This window comes from Rhynchophorus ferrugineus, unplaced genomic scaffold (assembly GCF_030347505.1).
Source record: "Rhynchophorus ferrugineus isolate W39M unplaced genomic scaffold, kcgeb_rfMv2 rfM1, whole genome shotgun sequence".
In the NCBI taxonomy this organism is placed as follows: domain Eukaryota; kingdom Metazoa; phylum Arthropoda; class Insecta; order Coleoptera; family Curculionidae; genus Rhynchophorus; species Rhynchophorus ferrugineus.
The window spans coordinates 31,884,246-31,903,354 of NW_027472580.1; the positions used below are offsets into that span (position 1 = coordinate 31,884,246).

General features: G+C 31.5%; 1 protein-coding gene across 2 annotated transcripts in view; it reads right to left on the minus strand.

Moving 5' to 3' along the window:
* The window catches only part of LOC143206694 (GTPase-activating Rap/Ran-GAP domain-like protein 3), a 221,983-nt gene that overhangs the window by 65,858 nt on the left and 137,016 nt on the right, over positions 1-19,109 (minus strand). Inside the window, exons 4-5 of one of the 2 annotated variants that reach the window (XM_076419361.1) lie at positions 12,492-12,575; positions 3,517-3,598 (exon numbers count right to left, since the gene is read on the minus strand). In XM_076419361.1, coding sequence (XP_076275476.1) covers positions 3,517-3,598; positions 12,492-12,575 — 166 coding nt within the window. The remainder of the gene's footprint in view (positions 1-3,516; positions 3,599-12,491; positions 12,576-19,109) is intronic. The other variant, XM_076419360.1, reaches the window with a different exon arrangement.

The following is a 19,109-nucleotide window of genomic DNA, read 5'->3' on the forward strand; positions in this document are numbered from 1 at the left end:
AATTCTACCTAACAACGTTTGAAACTTTTGTACATTTCACAACATATTACGTCGTTACAGTTAATTTTTTTTATTCTAAAATTACAATGGAAATAAGATACCTGTATATAGTTTCGTTGATGTAAAAACGATCAGCATCCCTATTATATCACATCAAACAAGCATCGGCCTTTATGCTGTAACTTTTTAATTTTACCCTTAGAAGCTCTGTGTTTGACATATTGATATCGTTGTGATGTAATACATACGTGTGGATAATTCAGAGGTTCAAGAAAAATTTTCTTTACTCTTTTTGAACAAAATTATGTATATGGTTGTTATGCACTCCAGTACCTAATATTATTTCTGTTTCGCTGTAAAAATAGGTCTATTCTTTGTATCATTATATTACATGTTGGAATTTTTCTCACCGTTAAAAAAAGTTTGTAAAAAATAAAATTGGAAGTGCTTAAAATTAATATTTGTCAAACAATTCTTCTAGTTGTACATAGTTACTGTTTTTTTTTCAGAAAAATCTAAATAATTTTCATAAAAATTGAAAAATTCATTTATACAAAATATTGGCCATTTGATTCTATGTATTTTGTTCATGTTTCAGAAAAAGTATGGATACCATACCAAAAAAAAATGTTTGCCTTTTAATCAAAAAGTGCTGCTCTGCGTATACAATTGATACGAAAGTTGAGAGTCGGGCGGGGCAAGGCCTAGGGAGTACGGCGGGTGCCATAATATATCTCTTCCCATTATTTTCAACGCTTCCTTGATTTTCCGTTTTTGCTTTATGAAACCGCGTGTTTTCGTGCTGTAAATTCACTTTACTATGTCTTCTAGACGCTTTTGAATCAATTCACGGTTTTAATTGATCATTCTATGTCCGTAGCGTTCACTATTTTACCAGGTTTCAACAGTTCGTAATATACTACTCCACTCTGATTTCACCAAACACAGAACATTGTCTTGCGATCAAAACGATTGGGCATCGGAGTCGATGGGCCGGCTTCGTCAAGGTTTTAAAAATAAATCCACTTATATAATCCACAATTGTCACTATTCGATGCAGAAATAACTTTCGTTCATACCTTTAAAGCAGCATTTCACAGAAGATTTTTGAATTTCCATTTGTCTGTCATTCAACTGATGTTTTTTTTTCGTTTTCTAGATCGGCCAGCTAGAACCAAATGGTCTTCGGCTGATGTCGCTTCAGGTTCGGGATATGTTTGTTTTGCGGGCGATAGAGACCCTGGGGTTACGACTGGGACTGCCGTAGTTTGTTTATTGCCGAGGTTTGTGGATGGGTAGGGATTTTTTTAAGGTGTTATCGTGTGCTAAGGTTCCTATGGAGAACCTCATACTGAGCATGTTTGTGAAATTTTTCACAAACGGGAAGCCTGATTCGAGGTGATTGCTGAGGTTCCTCATAAACCATGGGGCTCTGAGTAACGCAGGGACTTTTTTGGATTGGAACACTTGGAGCACTTCAAGTTGTCTCTCCGAGACATATCTGTACTATACCTGTGCTCCATTGGGGCAGATTGGATGGACTAGCATTTTATACAGAGTCGCTTTCTGTTGGATTGGGAGTTTGCTTTTTCTGCAGTGTAGAGGTAATAAAAGGCTGTGCACGCCATTTTCTTTGTAAATGGCTGGATATACTGGATTTGGGCAGACCATTGAAATTTGCGGTCGAACTGGAGACCGAGGTATAAAACTTTCTGGAGCCAAGGGATAGGGACTTAATCGATTTGGAGACGATAGGCGCGAAACTCCTTCTTGCGGTGGACCAGAATAGCCTGAATTTTGCTCAGGTTAATTTGAAACCGCCAGAATTTGTACCACGCTATCTCTTGGTTCAGTTGTACTTGGAGTCTATTTGCGTATTACGTCGGGACAGTAACCGGTTGTGAAGAAAGCGGTATCATCTGCATAAAATGCTGTGTGGGTAAGTTTGTAGGGCGGGAAATCAGCCATATAAAGGTTGAATAGGGCTGGCGCTAATGGAGCGCCTTGCGATACTCCTGCGGAGATTTGTTTACGAGAGGAGACTGCGTTACCGATCCTCACCTGATAGGACCTACCATCCAAGTATGAAGCTATCAAGGATATTAGGTCATTCGGTAGACCTATTTTTTTAGCTTTAAATATTAGGCCGTGGTTCCATACTTGGTCGAAAGCTTTGGAGACATCTAACAATATGGCTCCTGTTTTTCGACCTTTTATCATTGCGTGGTGGATAGTTGCTGCGACGCGGCCAGCTTGATGAAGGCATGAATGTTTAGCACGGAAAACGAATTGTTCGTTTGGAATTATATGATGTGCGTGTGTGAAATTGTTTAAGGTGTTAAATATCGCCTTTTCGGCAAGTTGGAATTCAACTGATCTTCCTATCCTTTGGATTTTCCCGTAATTGGTCGCTAAATGTTTTTTGAGCCACATTTAGTGCTGCTGGCAATTGTTTTTGAGTTTGGGATGGGTCTTCATCCAATAACTTTAATAATTGCAGTTTCGTATGTTCAAACTTTTTCGGTCTACCAGAACGTTCTTTGCCTTGCATATCGAAATCACCAGTTTTAAAGACGTGTTTTTAAGATTAGAGGATGCTCGCTGTAAATTTCCATCAGCAAACGATGGGTTTCAGAGGATTTTTTCTTTTGATTAAATAAGAAAAGTAATGCCCACCGCAAATGCACGTTTTCGGGCACGAAACTTGACATTTTCAAAGAGATATATAAGTCTATCAAGGTGTGAAAATCACAAACATTTTTATAAATAAAAATAATTTTATTTTCAAAAATGCTAATAGAATCATTATTTGGAATGCCACATAGCAAAGAATTTTGATAAAAAACCACTTTGATGTTAGTTGTGATTTAAATAAAGCTACACGTAATTGAAATGTGAGACATTCCTATATTATTTATAGGATTGGTTGTACTGATACTGATTACTCAATATCAAGAGTGTGGAATTTCTTGATAAAAATAATATAAATTCGCAATACTGATTCTATACCATTCAATTATTTTTACATACTAAATGAATCGAAATTATATTAGATGAAAACATGTTAGGTGCCACATATAGGAGTTACGTATTTGGTCTCATTTAAAATTGTTTGAAACTTGGTCGTATTTGGGCAAGGATGTCATGTCAAAAGATACGGTTTTGGGATAGTTGTTTTAATAATGTTCCAACTTTGACAACGAACAAAAGCCGTTCAAGTCTACAGTTCCTGGCAGATGTTACAGCACGTATGGTAATTGAATACATACATCTTTACGTAAAAGTCAAATGACTTTTTAATAACATATTCATTCAATTCATTCAGAAAATATAAATTCTCAAAATTGTTTTTCATACTGAACGTAATTTTATATTCGTTATGAAAATGTATTTCTATATGATGAAATACTATGAAAATATGCTTTTGATTATTTCGTACGGATTAAAAATTCCAGTATTTTTAACATTGAATTTAAAAATAATCTATCATATAAAAATGTTGTGTGGTGTACTTACATTTTCCAAGAAAATATTTAAAGTACCATCGTGTTTGATATTCAGGATTTTCCAAGACAGGCGTGCTGGGAGAACCGAACATCTGTAAAAGAGCAAATATGACAATTTTTATTTAAAGTTTACTATCATTATTAAAGTTTATTATCATTAGCAATTATAATATGTTCATGTGGTATGATTTACTGAGTGGTAATTAAAATTAAACAGTCCAGAGATAGTTTCTCCATATTTTAAAGATTTTATTATATTATCCTTTTAATTTAATTTGTTACAGAAAGAAGTTGTTTCAATCTACTGAAGTAAATAAGTCTCACAATATATGAAAGCTTGTTATATGTACATATAATATTCTTAGAACTTCCAAAGTTCCAAATCTTTTAGTGTGACCTGATAGTCAAAAAAGAATGTTTATGCATATGCACAAGAAAGATGTATATAATGTTTCAACTACTCTATTAAAGCTTAAAAACTGAAGCAATATAGCCGATCATATCATATGTGTAGTTGTATTACCATCGCTTATGGGATCTTATGGCATCTATTAATTGTATAGTTACTAAAACTAAAAACACCAAGCTAAATATGATATTGAGAAGGTCAATAGATAAATTAGTATGTAGCCCTGATCACCTTTAGATTATATTTTAATTGCGTTCACTTAACACCACACGTCAATTGAAAAGTCCCCGGCCTACCATAGTAAAACACATTTTTTTAGCAAAATTATTTTTTTTATTCAACATAATTCCCTTCAAGGGTGATACACTGATTATACCGACCCTCCAACTTTTCGATACCATTTTTGTAGTATGATTTGTCGTTTGCTTCAAAATACTTTCCGGCCAGCACTCTTTTCAGATCTGAGAACAGGAAATAGTCGCTGGGAGCCAAGTTTGGAGAATACGGTGGATGAGAAAGTAATTTGAAGATCAATTTATGGATTTTTACGAATGTTCTTACTGACTTGTGACACGGTGCATTGTCTTGGTGAAGCAGCACTTTCTTTTTCTCCAAAAGCGGCCGTTTTTTCGGCGATTTCGTCCTTCAAATGGTCTAATAACCCTATGTAATAGTCGCTCTTGGTGGTCTTTCCTTTTTCAAGATAGCCAATGAAGATTATTCCATGCGCATACTAAAATACAGACGCCATAAACTTGCTAGCCGAGTGTTGCGTTTTCCCACGCTTTGGAGCGGGTTCATAATGTGCAGTCCACTCGGATGACTGTCGATTGGACTTCGGAGTGAAATAATGGAGCCATGTTTCATCCATTGTCAGATATGGATGCAAACACTTGGGTTTATTACGCTTGATCATTTTCAAACATTGCTCCGAATCATCAACTCGTCGTTGTTTATGATCAAAAGTGAGCTCGCGCGGCAGCCACTTTGCACAGAGCTTTCTCATGCCCAAATATTGATGATGTACACATTCAGTTGATATCTGTAGATATCTGCTATTTCATTCAGTTTCAATTTACGGTAATTTAAAATCATTTTGTAGATTTTTTAAATGCTTTCGTCGGTAACAATCTCCTTTGGGTGTCCACTGCATTCACCATCTTTGGTGATCATTTCACCACGTCTAAAGTCAGCATACCAATCCTTGATGGTTTTCGCTTTAACTGTATTTTTTCCTTTCAAAGAGCAATATTTTATCAACACGCGAAATTCCTTTTTACCCATTTTTTTTAACAATAACAAAAGTTGACTCTCGCAAAATGGTATAAATCACAAACAAATATATATAAGTAATAATTTAATAAATAAAGTGATTCTAAAAACATTATTTCCCACAGTTGGTAGTATATCTATTTAATACGTTCAAAATTACGTCGTTATCTTGTTTTTCTATTTTTTTCTGGTTATGGATAAGTATCTTTGTTTTATTATAAGAGCTTGGAAATCTTTGAATATGCGTATGACTCATTTAATGACTGATTGATTAATTTAATTATTGCTATTGCTTCTAGCACATTATAAATAATATGTATATAAATAAACTTAACAAAATTTAAATCTATTTGAATATCAGATAAATTTTAAGTAAAATGGTGAATCTAAGAAATTACTTAGTGGGTTTTATTTCATTAGATTATTCTTGGTGATGTACAAATTCCTTCCCGTATTTGTTAAGAAGGAGAAAATTAAAGAATTTTGAACTGTCAAGTGGTGGTATGAAAAAATGAATGGGATAGTGATGTGATGGCAAATATCTTTCATTGTATATTAATATTTGGAAAGTAATAATGGCAAAATATTATAGAATAATTGGTTTGGTTCTACCTCATTCTAAGAAATGTTTTATATCAACGGTGCCATAAGTGTGACGGAGATGTACGTATTCCTTTTCGAACTTTTTTTGGGAAAGAAAAGGAAAGAGATAATTGCTGTAATTTTGTTCAAAAGAATAACATTTTCGAGTTCGATTGTAAAGAGGAATGAGGAAATGACTTCTATATATATATTGTTTTTTTTAATCAACCTTTGTCAATTATTTAACAACTGCACCCTTTTTAAATAAAATAATGGTTTTATTTATTGTTAATCAAAACTATTTCTATAATAAACAGAAATATCTTTAAGCGACAACTTGCATTATTCCAAGTATTCAAATCCAAAAAAGTCAGCCTGTTACTCAATACTCCAATGGTTTATGAGGAACGTGAACATCTCGAGCTAAGCATCTGATAAGCGAAAAGTTTTACGAATATGCTCAGTATGAAGTTCTCAGGATCATACCCCAGGATCTTTGTCATCCGCAAAACTTGAACTTTCCTTAGAAGTAAAGCAACACTAGCAACATTAAGACAAAATAGTCGAACTGAAAATAGCGACTGAAAGACTCGATAGTAAAAAGTAATCAATTACTAAACAGTTGATAGTTTTTTTGAGCTGATATTTGTTAAATAAATGATTTATGTCAATACAAGGGCCTATGTAGAAAAGAAGAAGAACAACTAGTAGAGGGCGCTGTAATTTGTATCGAGGCTGTTCAAAAATGTATAAAAGGCCAGCGATCTAGATAAAGTTTCCTTTTTGTTCTAAAGCTATGACTGGTCTTATTAATTCCGTTCCGTCCCGAATCGTAAGTGATTCGTAACAATAGTTCCCAACGCGAAATTAAATATAAGTGGGTCTATAAAGGAAAAGAGTTTAGGTGTGCTTGTCTGAACATGTATGTAAAATTATATAAAATTGTATAAAACTATCAAGCGCGACCTGAACTTTGATGACAAATTATTTTTGGGGAGACAAAATAAATGTTTTTCTTCGATTTTTAAGATAAGATAATACCTTTTATTTTCGTTACAAAATAAACAGTAGTAATTCAATAGCTTTAATTACTCTGTACGTAGAATTTTTTGTTATATCAAAGCGATTCTTTTTTACGTATTGTTTGAAGATAATTAAAATTATTGTTAGGATCACATTACGAAAGTAAGGTCGGTGAAAACATTTTAAATGTTAAGAATAGTACGAGCTCTGTACCATATAATTTTATTCTTTCAGTTTTTAGAACTCAGATATCTTTTTTATTTATAAGCATAAGTGGTCATTTACAATTTTGTTTCGATTTTAAATGAACAAAACCTAAAACAAAGCAATAATATTATTTATATTTATAAAGGAAAATGACGCCTGATTCACAATGGATTTATGCTCGCATTTTATATTCAATAGCAAATGTAATGGAATAAACCTCCTGGGATACCTAACCAGCCGTAATATTTTATAGTTTACTATTGGATATTTACAGTTTATAGTGACTACATCTCATATTTCGAGAGCTATTTTATTTTTGCGCGAACAGTGGTTCATGTATCCGTATTAAAATTTATAGTTGAATTGATTTAAAATTTTCAAAGGTAATGCATCGACACATCTGTTTCCAAATTAACGCGAAATGAACAATATAGATGCGGGATATTCTCACAGAGGTTTTAAATAAAATACGGATACTATCGAATAATCCAGTAAATCTATTATTATATCATTTTTCAATTATTCTCTTTTAACTGTGAAATTCATGACGACTAAAATGAAATTAGGCCCTAAACATATTCGAACTATCTCTTTTGCAGCTTTGGAAGTGAATAATTAAACAAAAATATAATAAAATATTTCATTTGATTATTGTCACTGTAATTTCATACAAGATTTTACATTCATATACAAGAAATTACTACCGTGATATGTAAAAATTGATTGTCTGCAAAACTAATTGGTTTTGATTTTATGTGCCTTATCGCGAGATAGTGAAATTAGACAAAAATCTAGTAATGTCCATTAATATTTCCGGACTGACAAATACGCATGCGAAGGAATAGCTACATTTTCCGAACGACCATTTCACTGTTTTTTTGCCGATATTTATATATACTTTATATTATTAAAAAACTGATTTTATATTAGCACTTACAAATCTATTTATTTCATCACTTACAGGTCAATTGAATAGTCCCGGTCTGGCACGTAGATGGCGCTATTAGAAATAAACCTATATTTTTTTAGTTAGCTCTAACCCTGAAAACCTCTAACCTCTAAAAATATGCGTGTAAAAATTTGACAGCTGTCGGATCATTAGATAGTGAGTTATAGCATTTTGAGTGAAGCAGCTTTTGTTATTGTGAAAAAATCGATAAAAAGGAATTTAGCGTGTTGATAAATTATTGCTTTTTGAAGGGAAAAGAAAACACAGTTGCAGCAAAAACTTAGCTTGATGGCGAGTTTTCGAACACTGTCCTAGGAAAATCAACCATCAAGGATTGGTATGCTAAGTTTAGACGTGGTGAAATGAGCGCCGAAAACGGCCAACGCAGTGAAGGCCCAAAAGAGGTTGTTACCGACGAAAATATTTAAAAAATCCACAAAATGATTTTAAATGACCATAAATTGAAATAGAATGAAATAGCAGACAAAAAGATCATATCATTCATGAATATTTTTTTTTATTTTTTTTTTCAGGATTGTTTATGTAATAGGGTAAAAAGATTAAAATTGGGAAGGATAAATAATAAAATAATTTAACTGTTTTTATGGCAATAATAGGTAATACTTCGATTACTCTCTCGATTTTTGTTAAAAAATATATCCGTTCAATAATAAATAAAACATTTATTTCATTCAGATCATTTTTAGTTATCATGGATTAGCTCTTTTTCTATGATTATGTATATGTTTAGTTTTTATATAGTATATATGTTTATTACACATCTTTAGTTTTTTGGTTTTGTTTCTATTAAGTTTTAGGTTAAGTTCTGTTATATTGTCTATATTTATTATAGTATATTATTTAAAAATAGCAATTAACACATTAAAATACAATAAAAAATTTGTGGGGTATTATTCCATTCCATCGAAAAATTCCATTTTTTTTACAGACCCACAGAACATTCAAATATAAAAATATTTCAACTTCGTTTAAAATTAAATTATAATTTGCACGCTATGTATAATTATTATAATAGTATTCAGTAATTACATTTTTCATTCTCTTTTTTCAAGTTAGTTCGTGAACGAATTTATACATCTCTGTCGCTTATACAACTTTGGAAAATATAAACACATATAAAATTAACTGCCCCAAGCAATTATCTCCGTCCTTCCCTCTCTTACAATTTATACAGGAGAGAATACGTACATCTTCGTCTGACATCACGAATTGAAAGAAAAACAGTCGAGCTCTGCATTTGCCTGAAAATAGTAATTACTATATAGCAACTACTGATAGTAATTACTCTTTTCAGTCGGTACTTTTTTGACTATCGACTGTTTTCATTGTTTTGCAACTATCGACTGTTTCGACTGTTTTCAGACGATAGTTTCTAACGCTAGAAAAAACTCCCGAGTAGAATTGGCCTCGAGTTTACTATCCCTATTCCCCCGTCGTCTTCAAAAAAGAAGGCAAAATTACGGACATTAATATATAGGTTCAAGGATTACCAGCATTGTATGTGCAGTAGTTCCAACAACTTGAAATTTTTTGTCGTTAAATCGAGAAAGTTTTCAGATAAATTAAATTTGGTATATAATTAACTTTTGTTTCAAGTACTGATATATTAATGTTAACTGTCATGTATAAATATACATACAACACATACAGGCCTTTTATAATATTAGCGAACTCTAAAAATTTGATCAAAACCACATGACAAATACAAATGAACTGAATTTTGAAGTTTATCCCAAATGTAAGCTGTCAAGCTAGTTTGTCGGACGGGAAACAAATTTCTAATCCGTTTATTAAAATGGCAGCAACACCTTAATCCGACAGCTTCATTTAAAAGTTCGCCGCTGGAAAAATTAATTAGAGAAAAAAGAAGAGAAAACGAACCTTGCTTTCGGGAATTTTTTTTAGTGAACAAAAACGATGACGGAGATTTCCTTAATGAATTTTTAATTAATGGTAATCTTTCAGAGTTATATGTTAAATGTTGGTTTAGATGCGGGTACCGCGTATTCTGAACTGATCTAAAAAAAAAGAAATGAGTCGAAAATATTATTCACTTATGTGAATTCTTAATAATTATGTAAAATCCAAGTTGAGAATTTTTGCCCAACTAAGACATTAATTCAGTTGGTCAGTACTCGTTCCGGTACTTAATATCGCTGTCTTCCTTCTCAAACTTTAAAATTGTTTAAACATTCAAGTAGTTCAATTTGGGAAGCTTTAAATTCTACACATACAATTATAAACATACGCTTAGAGCTATATATACTTTAATTCTATATGCTTCACTTCAATTGTCATTTAAAATGGTGAGACCAAATGCAGCGAGCCACTTAGAATTGTACTTGGTCTCTCTTCTGTGTAGATATTGTGGTTTCTTATATAGTTTGCATGCATAGCTTCATTGTCTCAAACCGAGATATAAAATAGTAAGCGTTCCAAAATAAGATATTGAGGATGATTCTGAATGTCAGAAATAAGTAAATATGCCAGACTAGGGGTACCATTGGTCTCCAAATTCTAAAAATATATAAAATAAACATGCTTTGCTATATATTTCCTTAATTACCCCGTCTAGACATTAGCAAACGACTTTGTTTCATTCCTTACTACATTCCCCATACATTTTAACCCAATAGTGAGTTAAATCAATGCTTTTGCATACATTTTTAAGAATATCATCTGCACGAAGGCCTTTTGTGTTAAAATCTATTATAAATGTTATAAGACCATAAAGAGTTTCGTGTATTTTTACTAATGACAACAGATTAATATGTACGCTTTATCAAAAGATACAATTAAATTCGAAAATATAAAAATATACATCTGCCCGTCTTCTCTTTCAACAAGAAGATACTTTTCTCCGACATTTTGATTTCTGACTTCTGACAAACATCTTCTTCAGGTTCAAGGAATTAATATTAAGGAATCAAATTTAAATTTTAAGGTATATGAGGAAATTGACATCTGGAGAATATAGGACAACTCAGAAAGAAATTCTTGCTGAATAATCAGTATAACATTATAATATTGGTAATCGTAAATAATATTACATCATTATTTAAGATTTTTCTGTGAATTTTTAGGATTAATTTCAAATTAATTTATCTCAAGTTTCGTAAGTAAATGCTCAAAGCACTAGTCAAGTATATTAGGTAGTAAATACAACCAATAATTATTGATTCAATAATAATTAATATAATGACTTATAATGACTAAAAATGCAAATAGGAGCTGTTAATTATACTTTTTCAACTGTTTACACGGCCTTCTATTAGAAATGTTTATAGAGCTTTAAAAATCTGTATTGTTTTTTGTTAAGATATTTTTGACACATTAATATTATGTTCCATTATTTGGACGTGATGTGAACTGATTGTCGCTGTCACAAAGGTGATTTGCTATCTGTTAAATATTAAGGGTTGCGGTTATGGATGGAGAGACCGATAAGGACCCTTAGTGTCTAAATGGTTCGATCTATTTCTATGCGTTTGGTTTTTTTAATATATACATCTAATAATATATAAAGACATATATTTCCTTCCGAAGGAAGAAAGCATTTCAACAGAAAAAGTGAAGTTATTTCGGGAATGCTTTTAAAAAATTTATTTTTGACAAAAAAATTGAACCGACTTCAATAAATAAATAAGGAACTCACTAAAATGTAAAAAAAACCTAACAAAACAACACAAAACATATAAGAATATTATGTACATATTTTGTTTTAACAGAAAAAAACAAAATATGTACATAAGATTCGTTGTAATAATTAAATAAAAATAAACAAAAACTTATTTAACCTATCTACTACACGTATTTCATATTCTACTATATACACACAATTTAGCTTAATACCTACCTAAACCTATTTATCTATTTATAACATTATTTTAACTACCATCAACTAATCACTTTGAAGTCGGTGACTGTTCATGCCGTTTTGTTTATAGAAACTATGGATCATATCATTCATTCAAATATAGTTGTAGCTTAGCATCTACACAGGTTTGATCCACATCGGAGTCTTCGCCACGCCTAAATCTCACAACTAACTTGAATCAACAAGAAATAATCAAGAGAAATAACCAAACCTGGCGGAAGTTTTATGATCTATAAAACAGATATGTAGGATGTAATTTTGGTGAAATTGTATATTCTAACAAATTTAATAATCAAATTGACTTGGTAGCAATTGTGGTTAAGGCGACAGGATGGTCCTCCTACTGTTGTCGTCAAGAGTTTCACCCCTGCCAGGTCATGGTTGTAAATGTATGCGTGTGATTGTTTCTAATTATGTTTATCTATTTGGCAAGAGTGAAAAAGCGTACAAAAATATTCAGTCCTGCTAGCAGCCTGGCTGGATAAGACCGCGTGTCCTAGCCCACGTTAAGCGGTAGGTATAGTCCAGATAAATAATTAGTTGGTAAAAAGGAGACTTAAAAATGTTAGAAAAAATAATCAAATTCAAGTTCAAAAGTTAACCTTATGAAAAGTAATGTAAATTTTTCTAGAATATGTATCTTACCTCGTCTTTTTCTCCTGGGGAGTCACCATTTTCGATTCTAAATCTCCGACAGTGTTCCTGACCATCGACTTCCGGCTGCTGTAACTAACAAAAAATATTAGGTCTTGTTTAAAAAACATACAAGTGTGAAATAATTTTAAATTATTCTATGTATATAATAATATAATTTCAGTTTTTAAAATTAGAGGCTTTATGCTGCAAAAATATTGTACCTATTGTACATTATGTGATGGGTATGTTGTTTTATTTTAGCATTAGATGGGTTCATTAAAATGTATTGTTAAAAGTTCCCTTTCCACATAATTAAACATTTTGCAACATAGAACTGATTATCATATACTTTTTAAATCTTTATTTCAAACTCATCACTTGTAATGGGTAAAGATCTCTATGAAGAGTTCCTTTAGATTTCCTTTTTGGAAAGCCTCGAAAGGAATTTGAGTTTATTTTTTTAATATATTTCCTTAAATATCTTAATCTGAATATTTTTTTCTTTTTACTCTATTATTAATATTTCAATAAAATAGTATCAGCAATACTTTTTAGGGGATCTTAAGATAAAATTGGATGTATCAGTTTAGTATTTATTTACGAAGCCCTTAATGTCTCATGAATTAATTACTTGCTTAAAAATGAAAAAAGTTCTATACTCGGTAACTTTAAATCAGGACCACTTATCCCTGTTCAAAATTTCGTGCCGTTTAATTATGTTAAAGCACGAAACAGCGTTTTTCTGGAAAATAATTACTATGTTGATAAAATCTAAAAATAGGCAGGACATCCTCTCGAATTCTGATATTCGGACGTTATATTTATTAAATTTGGTTTGTAAATAATCATAACGATATAATAGATGTAAGATTTAGGTTTTACAGCAAATTTATTTCATGTTATAATATGAAAATTGTTCAATAATACTGTTCATTGTTTTCGAAGATTATGATTGATTTGTGAATATGTAGCATAAGGAAGAACTTGGAATCCCCCGCTCAAAAGGCCTCTGATTCATATTATATCAGTTTTACTTGGCAGCTTCCTTCGGTAAATACTTTCTACCAATGAAAATTTTTTTTTCGTTTACTAGAATGACCAGCTAGAACCAAATGGTCTTCGGCTGATGTCGCTTCAGGTTCGGGATATGTTTGTTTTGCGGGCGACAGAGACCCTGGGTTACGACTGGAACTGTCGTAGTTTGTTTAATACCGGGATCTGTGGACGTGTAGGGATTTAATTAAGATTTTCACAAACAGGATGCCTAATTCGAGGTGTGCCTAATCAGGTTGATAGGCCTGATTTGTTCACTTTAATGAAATCCACCAATGAAATTATTCGTTCATTTCCAATTATTTGCTGTAGATTTTCTCACTTGGTAGCTTTTGTCAATCTCATTATTTACATTAAGTCATACACTAAAACGATCCCATTTATTTCGTACAAGTACAAGACTAAATTTGATTTTCTTTTCAGTTTTTACTAATTACTGTATTTATTTGGATAGTAAATTTTGCAATTTGCTGCACCACCATTAATCATTCCATTAAATCTATAATGAACTTCCATTGTTATTAGCAGCTATTTAAATTGGATTTGAGCTAGTCGTCTCCATTTATAATAAGTTTTGGTTAAGTGAAAATTAAATGGAAATTGTCGAACTAAATTTCGTGCATTTCTAGGCAACGTCGAGTGACGTTAGACGTTGATTATCGTTTTGATTTTAAAATCTAAAGGGCCCATTGATGCCCACAAAATTAATAATTGTTTAATTTTGAAAGAATGTGTATGTAATATGATAATCATATGAGGTCATTTAATACATAACCTTGTTAACCTCTTGGATTTTTTAATCATCTTTTTTTGAAATAATTTGTATATATTTTTATCTTTATTTATCGTAATTTAATATAGAAGTTTAGATTTGTTACTAGTTTATTTCTTCCATTAACATCGCAGTTAAAATAATTACTAGAAATATTCCTATATGTGTATTTAAGTGGAGTGTAGGCACAGGTATCGCAAGTGAAGCTGTAAGGTCGCAAAAGGTGGAATGAAGGTACTCAAAGACCTCTAACTATATATTATTCCAATTAGGAGACAATCAAGTTTTCAAAACCAAAGAAACACTCTTAGACTCTCGATTCGCAGCAGAAGACTCAAAGTTCAGTATGTAAGGCCACCAAATGTAGACTGAAGTTGCAGGAAACTAACATACTTTACTAGAATTTGGACAGAAGTTTACAGTTTGTGGTGAACAACCACTAAAGGCCGATTGGAGTAGCTCAGTTGGAATCTGGAGTGACCAAAATTTGGTCATTGATTACTAATTCTATTTCATATAGGGTATACGGTCCGAATGGGACAGGTATATCCATTTGGTCGCTTATGTTAAGAGTGAATGGTGTTCGTATGTTCGAATATATTTAAAAATCCTTTCATATTTCATAATTTAACGATCCATAATATTTTTAGTTTTAGTAAAGGAACTAAAGTCATAAAGTGAAACCTACTGTGATGGTGTGGCCGCTGATTTGTTACCTGAAACAGCATTAATTTATTATTTTTAATATTCGATGAGCTTATACTGAATTGCTGTTGTGTAGATACGGTTTTCGTACTTCGCCAGTTTATAGAAGATGTGTTTGATGTAAAAATCGTGCGAATGTCATTTTTACTGATTTTTATTCGGCTTTTGGCTATGTACCAGTGTACTAAAGGGGTCAGTACTAAAGTACTAAAGGGGTACTAGGTCAGTACCTTCACTGTGGGTAGCTTTGGAAGTTGTACATTTTCCGCACAGAAAGTTTAATAATTACTTTTTGTGCTCTAAATTAATGAATTATAAATTCTAATCGCTAAACCGGTGTTTGTCAAGGATATATCGTCTCTGCAATGCAATTGTACGATAAGCTTTTAAAAACAGATATAGCGTTCATTGAGAGCGATATGTTTACTGAAATGTGGAAGAGATGAATTATTACAATCTAGACTACAATTCTCCTCTTTCTGATACTTATAATTCTAGTGCTTCTGTATGGCTTCAAGGCTTGTACACTTTTACAGCATCTCATAGTAAACTTGAGGTCTTTTTAAAATGCTATGCTTAAGATAAATTCTACATGTTTCTCTCCCAGGTCATAGTGGTGGTCATTGAAGTTATAATCAGTACATAGGCACAAATCGAAACTCAAGATTACTAGGTGAATTAAGGTAAATTAATTTCTCACAGATTTGTTTCAAAATCGACGTTTTGGGTTTAAGACGCAGTGCATTTAACAGCTTCGAAAAAAAGCACTTTTAATAAGTGCTTTTTTCGTAGAAAGAGATCCGAAAAATAGAAAACTAACATTGTTCGAGACCAGGACAGTTGCTGTCGGTACCTCTGTGGAGGATTTAATGAATAGTTTTCGAACTCTTATAGCAGCGTATTGGTTGAGAAGTAGACATTTTTTATCAACACCAGCTACGGACTGATGATAATGATAAAATAAATACAGAGTGGCAGCTGACAACCAAAGGTTTTTAAAAATCGGTCGCTAAATAGAAGAAAAGTGAAGTCTTGTTCAGTCTTCAACTCTCAGTCAGTTCTTCAACTTTAATTAACTTTAATTAAAAATAATATATATAAAAAATTGATCTTCTTGTGACTATACTACTATACTTGTGTGACTAACTAGTTTTAGTTTGTTTTTAATAAATTTTGTATGTAGATTGAAAATATTCGGTAATACGTTACTAAGAGCGTATGTCTTTGAATATCGGCATCTCGGATTGAGTACACTGATTAACTGATACTGGTGGGTTTTTTGTAGACTATTTTTAGTAGCGAGGCTTATTTTATAGGGATCTCGCAATATCTCACTCAATGACGGCAACATTATGGTGTTACTATTACGAAATAATTCAATTTTTGAACTTCAGAAGAACATATGAGAAGTTTAAGACGTACATGAAGTAATATGAACTAATATAACCTTTAAATCTAAATAAGGAATACTATTTTAACAATATTTAGCCATATTTAAGGTTTTTTTAGATGGCTCACATACATAGAATGTCTTCATTTGCTGTTATTGTGATTATCAGCTGGATATATTTTACGAATAAACCAATAAATACAATATGTAATTACAAACCTATATTTTTCGTCATATTTCCTTCTCCGTGAATATTGGGGTACCTGATATGAAACAAGAATTGATTAATATTCAAAAACTTTGTAGATATTACTTCGAGAGATAAAACTCCGATCCAAGTGATTTTTATTACTAGTTATAAACTTGGTGGAGTGAATTATTATATAGACTATACTCGTATAAAAGCAATAACGTTGGAATTGTCGAATAATGTGTTAAATGGACGGTTAGGGCAAAGTAAAATGTCCACAGTCGTTTGGTACCAAACCAATATATTATATATAAGAATAAGATTTAGATTTAGTTTCAAGAAGATTAATATTATTTTTCGTATCTCTTGCAGTTGCTTACAAAATTGATTATCTTTGGTTGTTTAATAAGTTTGTCTCATCGCTAAATAATATTTTTATTTAATATACTCTGTATTTATTTTAATATATTTATCCAGGTGACCTCGTTTCTAATTTATGAATGTATCCCTGGAATAGTCCCGAAGATTATCTATTATTATCGTTTAGTGGACATTATTTTTCTACATTTTAATATAATATTATAGTTAATTGCTTTGTAATTTAAAACATTAATCCACTAATATAATTTGAGTCCCAAAAAATTGATGCTAACATTTTCTTGCCTGGTTTTGGACAACAAGTATTAAATGATCGAAACTTTGCTGCCCAAGTACTCAAATACCGCTCATTTATATTTTGTTTTGATACAGTGTCATAGTTGAGATTTAAGTCTCATCCATGGTTACGAAGTAACTTCCAATTTTGCTTAGGCCATCGTTCACATAGTCTATCTTCAAGATTCGTTTAATTGGGAGCGAGTTACAAATTAATAATCTAACACTAAATTGACGGAGTTTTCATTTTAACTTTTTGCAAAAAAAAAACACGAAATCTACATGAGTGTAATATAATTTGATTTTAACACGTTATGTAAGAATTTCGTGCATTTCACCTAACAGGAAGCTTAGGCAATTTCGAAATAGGAAACATATTTCATTTATCTTATACAATAGCTATCTTGTGATCTTTCTTTTCGTATTTTATCACTTTCAGACAATTTATCATCTAAAAGTGACGTGCCCCGGAATACTAAACTCGATTTGAATTATAGTTATAAATTGTCTGTCTTGAGAAATCAGACGACTTTTAGTAGCTCGGTCTCATTTTATATAAGATATTAACTAAAATTAGTATAAATATAAATATACCCTGAACCGAATAGGAAAGTACCTATTTTAAAGTGTTCAAAATTTTAAAAATATATTTAGAAATGTATATATACATTAGACTGGTGCCGTTGAAGGTATTTACCGTTAATTTGTTTATTGGCTTCCTAAGAAATTAGCGAAGTGTTAAAATGTGTTAAAGCATTCTTAATGGACTCTACTAACGTCAACTGTAGTCACTCTACAGTCTGCAGCATGTTATTGCAGTTTTACGAAAAGTCCATGGAACCAAATGTACCGCGTTGAACTAAAGGACCCGAGTATTAACAAATGTTTAAAGATACGGGATTATTATCGTATCGCGCCTTGTTGAGAGCCCTTCTCCAGTTTATAATGAAGAATCTAACAGACACCATGGTCATCATGCGTTATGTTTAGATTATCTATTGGAAAGCAGGTCAGAAAAAAATCATAGAATAATACCATTATTTTCAAACAAGAGACTCTCAAGAAAATGAACAACAATTCTTGTCATGTGTACATGGTTATATTTTAGAAGAGTTATATTTTAGACACATTTTTTATCGACTAGTTTAAAAAGTAAAATACGGCATTTCTCAATTAGATTCTAATAAAAAATCCATTTTATTATAACCAAATTACATGAAATATTTGAATTGTATGAATAAAATACATCGCACAAAGATGAACAGTAAAAAATATGTTTCGGAAGAGCTGATATTATTATATTTCTCACATTGGAAATTATATTCATGAAAAAACTTATATTTGTCCAATATACATTTTTATAGATAGATGGTGATCGATAAAATCGATGGTTGAGATTATTATTTGTCGAAATTTGGCTTTATTAACAGTATATAAACATCAAGAGTAGTACATTCATTTAATGTTTCCCTAGATTTTGATGTATACTTTTGCAGAACTATTTCATTTTTGTCATTTTTAAGGCGTTTGCCGGCTGCAGATCAGCTATTTGACAAATTTGCACTTACGCTTGTAGTATAAACTTTTAAAGACATATTTAAGGGTATATGTGTCTTATGTATTGAAAGTCAACTTATATGGAATAAGATTAAATAAATGTAAGGCGAAAAGATCATACAGGCTTTCGCTCTTATTAAGCAGGCAATATTAGGTGCTTGCATGCATTTTGAATAGCGATATCTATTGGTGAAAACACGAATTATCAATATAAACATCTATTAAATTCGATGGTGCTAACGTTTTCCTGATCAGATGTTATTTATGGAATGGTCAAAATTGCATTTTCCACATTAGTTGCTTTTC